At 41.5% G+C, this 4,817-nt stretch overlaps 1 protein-coding gene across 5 annotated transcripts in view; it reads left to right on the top strand.

The window, feature by feature from the left end:
• LOC111863680 (Golgi-specific brefeldin A-resistance guanine nucleotide exchange factor 1) overlaps window positions 1-4,817 on the top strand; it is a 45,009-nt gene extending 40,192 nt beyond the window's left edge. For 4 of the 5 annotated variants that reach the window (XM_023850207.2, XM_023850215.2, XM_023850238.2 and 1 more), the window contains exons 31-32: window positions 2,149-2,547; window positions 3,455-4,817. In XM_023850207.2, coding sequence (XP_023705975.1) covers window positions 2,149-2,547; window positions 3,455-3,643 — 588 coding nt within the window. In that variant the 3' untranslated portion in view covers window positions 3,644-4,817. The remainder of the gene's footprint in view (window positions 1-2,148; window positions 2,548-3,454) is intronic. The other variant, XM_023850219.2, reaches the window with a different exon arrangement.

Here is a 4,817-nt window from a genome sequence, read left to right as displayed (position 1 = left end):
CTCGTGCCACGCTGGTGTCGTGCTCCCCAGGTTGCCGACGAAGATTATGGGTCTTCTTCGAAATCACTTTATGATTTGCTACCTTCAACGTCACTCTCAGAATTGTCGGTACAGGATTCTGTATCGGAGGCATTGATTAGCTGCAATATGTCAGAATATCCCAAACGACACGGACCACATGTTACGAACGAACTTTGAAATTACTCTCGACTGAACACGTCTAGCCACTAAGCTATTTGCTGTGTGTTAGTACGGCAACGGCAACGCATGCATAAAGAATGCTAGCATTGAACTGTAGATGAACAGTATACGTATTGTTTAGGAGAGATCTATAAACAACACGTGAGTTTATATCTCTCTTCCACTGACAACATTCCAGTTGAAGTTCGTCACAGACTGCGATAAAGTCTCTAGACACAACATCCGGTCTGTTACCGTTACTTGGACTAATGTCGTCATCCAGCAGATGGCATTCAGGGGTGTCCAAAACGTATGAATTCTCGCAGAGAAGGAAAAAAATTGGCAAATTTCTTTTTGGAGTCAGTGCAAAAATTTTAACATGTTTTATACAATCTGTAAATTACAATATCTGATTCTATATTCTTTCGAGAAAAAAACAGCGTTTATTTCGTTCGATTATCACAGAAATAGCAGAAATAGGAGCAAAATTAGTAAGTAACTTACAGCTTTTACGGATTTCTAAGAGCGGCCCTTTAAATAATTCCGTACCGCCGCCACAGCCTAAGTTTAAAGGGCCGTAGGTTAAAGGTTAAATCAAGTGGTAACACTCACCTGACATTGAGGAGGTCCATGGCTCAAAGCTCAATCCAGAGACCAATTGAGCTGTTATGTTTTTGTGGATTCTGTTGGACCCATCAGATAAATTTTTGGATTCCTGCCGTGTGATTTACAGCTCACTGACAAATTTTCAAACCATTTGACACTATAGGGTATGATATTCTGGTAGCATTCTTAAGTAAACAGTAAAAAATGTGCTGAATGGTTTAGCATTAGTATATTACATTCAGCAGACATATACAGCTCAGGTGACAGGTACTCATGAAAGCAAGTCTTACTGAGTTGGTTGAGACACTACGCAACAAGCTGGAAGGTCATGGGTTTGATTTCCAATGAGGCTATCAGATTTTTCAATTGACTTGATTCTTCCAACCGTACTGTGGCCCTGGGATCTACTCAGTCTCTAACAGAAATGAGTACCAGGAATCTTCCTGGGGTAAAGGGCAGCCAGCGCGTATGGCTGACAACTTTTACTGCCATTTGTCAAGGAAATGTGCGAGCCTCAACGTCTCACAACCCCATCGGCCTCCACAGCCTGTTACAGGGACTTTATTTCTCAAAACACTGAATAAAGTATCCATCAGTTTCTTCTGTTGTGTAGTCATTGTGATCACACTGTGTACAGAAATAGAGTTGCAAGACATTGTCTCAGGTCAAACTTTTTTTGCATGACATTTCTCTCCCATTAACCAACATTTTTCCTGCCCCCTGCTCCTGGCCAACATTTCCAAGCTGTGGGGGTTAAGCTATCTAACAGGCCATAAAGGCCTATAGGGTTGTGAGACATTGAGGCTCCCATGTTTTCTGTAGACAATCAGCTCAAAGATGGTGGTAAGTTTGTCAGCATTATGCGCCAGCCGCCCTTTACCCCCCAGGAAGATTCCTGTTACTCACTTCTGTTAGAGGCTGAGTCGATTCCAGGGCCATAGTGCAGCTGGAAGGATTAGGTCAATTGAAAAAAATCCATTGACCTTATTGGGACTCGAAACCACGACCTTTCAGCTTGTAGCATAGTGCCTCAACCAACTACTCTACCATGTGTCCCTCATCTGATTTGGTTAAAGAATATTTCATATTTTATGAAATCTTACATCACCAAGTCAGTGATTATGAAATTTGCTGTCTTCTGGTATGTGCAGCCATGAGATCTGGTAGATAATTATAATTTCAGACGAACCTCCTGTCTCCATCTTCAGGGTAGAAATGTAAGTAAGGAGCTTAACTCTTCTGCCCCAAAGATGGAATGAGAAATTTGCTCTGAAAGGCTGGTAATGAGATACCAGACTACATGTTGTCACATACCAGAAGACAGTGATCTTCCGCATTTTCATTATCAGGCGTTTGTTTCAGATGCTGTCAACATCAATTGGGCCCCCCATTCAGCATGCCCCTTCTTCCCACCACACTGACATAACCAGCCCCCAACCCCCCACTCACCCTCCCTCAGTGGAACCTGTCCCTAATCCACTGCTGTACAGCCAGTCTCAGAATGTTGTCCCACCTGTATCTCTATACAGTCAACCTATCTCACTATACAGTCAACCTCAAAACACTTTAGGCTCTGTAACATTGTATAGCCAGTCCAAATCTTCCATACCTATATACAGTCAGTCTCAAACCACTGCCACATCATTGCATTTGAGCTTCAGCGCCAGCAGCACATCAAGTGCTGCCAACTTGACAGATCAACCAACAGTCAGTAATGCTGGTGTTATGATACCATCGCATTATTTTCACCATGATGTTGGGGTAAGATAAATATGTTTCACTTTTCGTATAACAGGTGTTTTATTTTGGATCTTTACTTTTACCAGTGCTGGCTAGAGAAGTTATAAGAATTTTCATTATCCAGCTCTGATTAACTCTGCCTGTCATTTGTCAAATTTTATGGTCTAGTGGTCAGGTTCTGCTGTGAATTTAAATGTTCCAAATTCATATCTTTGCCTGTAACAACTGCATTTTGAGACTTGTTTCCTTCTGATTTTCATCGGGCCATCTATGTAACTGTTGGGATACCACGACAAAATAGGCCTCAGCCATTTACTTCCACATCTTCATAATTCAGAAAATGGTCCTGACTTTTGATGTCATATGAGATGTGGCCAGGTGGGGTACACTCAGCTGCAGCAGTTTGTTCATTATTGAAGAAAACAATAAACATTGTCTTGATTTTAGATTTTGACATTCTTGCTTTCTTTTATCGTGGATAATGGGTTGATTTCCAGTGCACTGACTGCTGTTTTGGTCCTAGATCATATTGAAACATCTATGTTCCTTCACAGATGACCATACTACCCAAGAAGTCCAAATCTTGTATGACTTTTTCCAGCATATCAACACAAATTTCTTTTCCTTGTGATTTCTTTGGCATTGTTATGGAGCAGACTTTTCTCTTTATAAAATCGTTGGTTATAATTTGTTTTATTGTTTTCTTGTCCACGTTTATTCTCGTGCTCCAGTTCTGATGCCCTAATAGTGATTGTTTCATATAAAAGCCCTCATCTTTTCCACATTCTCATTAGTTTTCACTGTAACTAGACAACCAGGTTGTTCTTCAGTTTGGCCACTCTTGAGAATAGTGCACATTATTTGCACAGATATTGCCAACCTTTGCTGGCGTAACAAATCTGACATTGTGTTTTCATGTTGTCAACAGCAGCAGCAGCAACTGTTCCCTGTATCAGTGCCTGCCCCATTGTCTTCATCAGGGATGTCTAGCGCCGGATCATCAGGTGGCATCGTCTGCTCCCCAAATGCAATCCTCGTGAACCCTAGTCTCATGGAAGGCACCAGCATTCCTACACGCCACATCCTGTCCTCACCAAAGGGTCTCAACAACCAGTAACCAGTTGATGTGGTATTGAAGAATGTTACTAGTACCTAACGTGACAACTTGCCAAACTGTGGGGCTCCTACAGTGAAGAAATTTGGTCCTGGAATGCATTGTGGCTCATTATGTGTACAACATGGAGACTGACTACCTTGTGAGTTTTCTCAGTCCCTCCAGGCAAATGCTAGGATATTACCTCAAATCAGGCTGCAGCCCCTGTCCTTCCACATCCTTTCCGTAAAGAAACGGTGTGAGGATGTGGACTGGATTCAGCTGGCTTAGAATAGAGTTCAGTGACAGCTCTCGTTAATATGATAGGGAACCTTCAGGTTCTATAAAATGCTTGGCTTTCTTCTGACCAGCTGAGTGACTTAGCTTCTGCCTTATGTGGGTTATAATATGTTAATGAAGGGAGTTTTCATATCTTTTGGTCAGGATCCAGCTTTCGCAGCTGGAAAGATGTGAGTAATGCATTATATAATATACATTTGGCCAGTATAATTGCTTTCTTATGCCACACATTTGCCAGATCTGATTCTGAACTTGGGCACTCGTGTATTATATCCTAAAATAGCCCACAGCATTTGGTCTGATGTAGGTGTGTGGATCAGATTTACTCACATAGGATTTGAGAATGTGACAGTGATTATTGTGGAGCGTTATACCTTCTTGGACAAAACGCCGTGAATTGTGGTGAAAGTCAACGGAAGAGCATGTCACCTCCATCTTCAGGGTTGAATAGTACACCATGCAAGAAAATTTCATGAAGCAGGTAGCAAGCAGAGATGGTTTCTTACTTGACTTACTGTTCAGTCCTGAAGGTGGTGATATGTACCCCAGAAGATAAAACTTTTCAACTGTAACCACTGTTGAAATAGACAAATACATTGAGCCCTGCATTAGGATTCTTTAGGGAGAAGAAGCAGGAGAGTCTGAAACGGGGAAATCTAACAGTGAGATAATTGACTTGGGATCATTGAAATTGAACGTTGAGTGAGGGAAACCCTGAAACTGAGGAACAGTAAGTGAGAAATCCATTGTAAATGAAACGTTGTTTGAGATCAGAGGTTCTCACAGCAGTGAATATAAAAAGTACTTTTTTGGGGATGTTACTCTATGTAGTCTGGTAGAGTGTTACCAGCATTACATAATATTGTCACGTATTGGGCATATAACGCGACAAATAAAT

Source organism: Cryptotermes secundus, unplaced genomic scaffold, assembly GCF_002891405.2.
Source record: "Cryptotermes secundus unplaced genomic scaffold, Csec_1.0 scaffold1705, whole genome shotgun sequence".
Lineage (NCBI taxonomy): Eukaryota > Metazoa > Arthropoda > Insecta > Blattodea > Kalotermitidae > Cryptotermes > Cryptotermes secundus.
The sequence above is the reverse complement of the archived record's forward strand: the minus strand, read 5'-3'. Positions and strand labels throughout refer to the sequence as shown.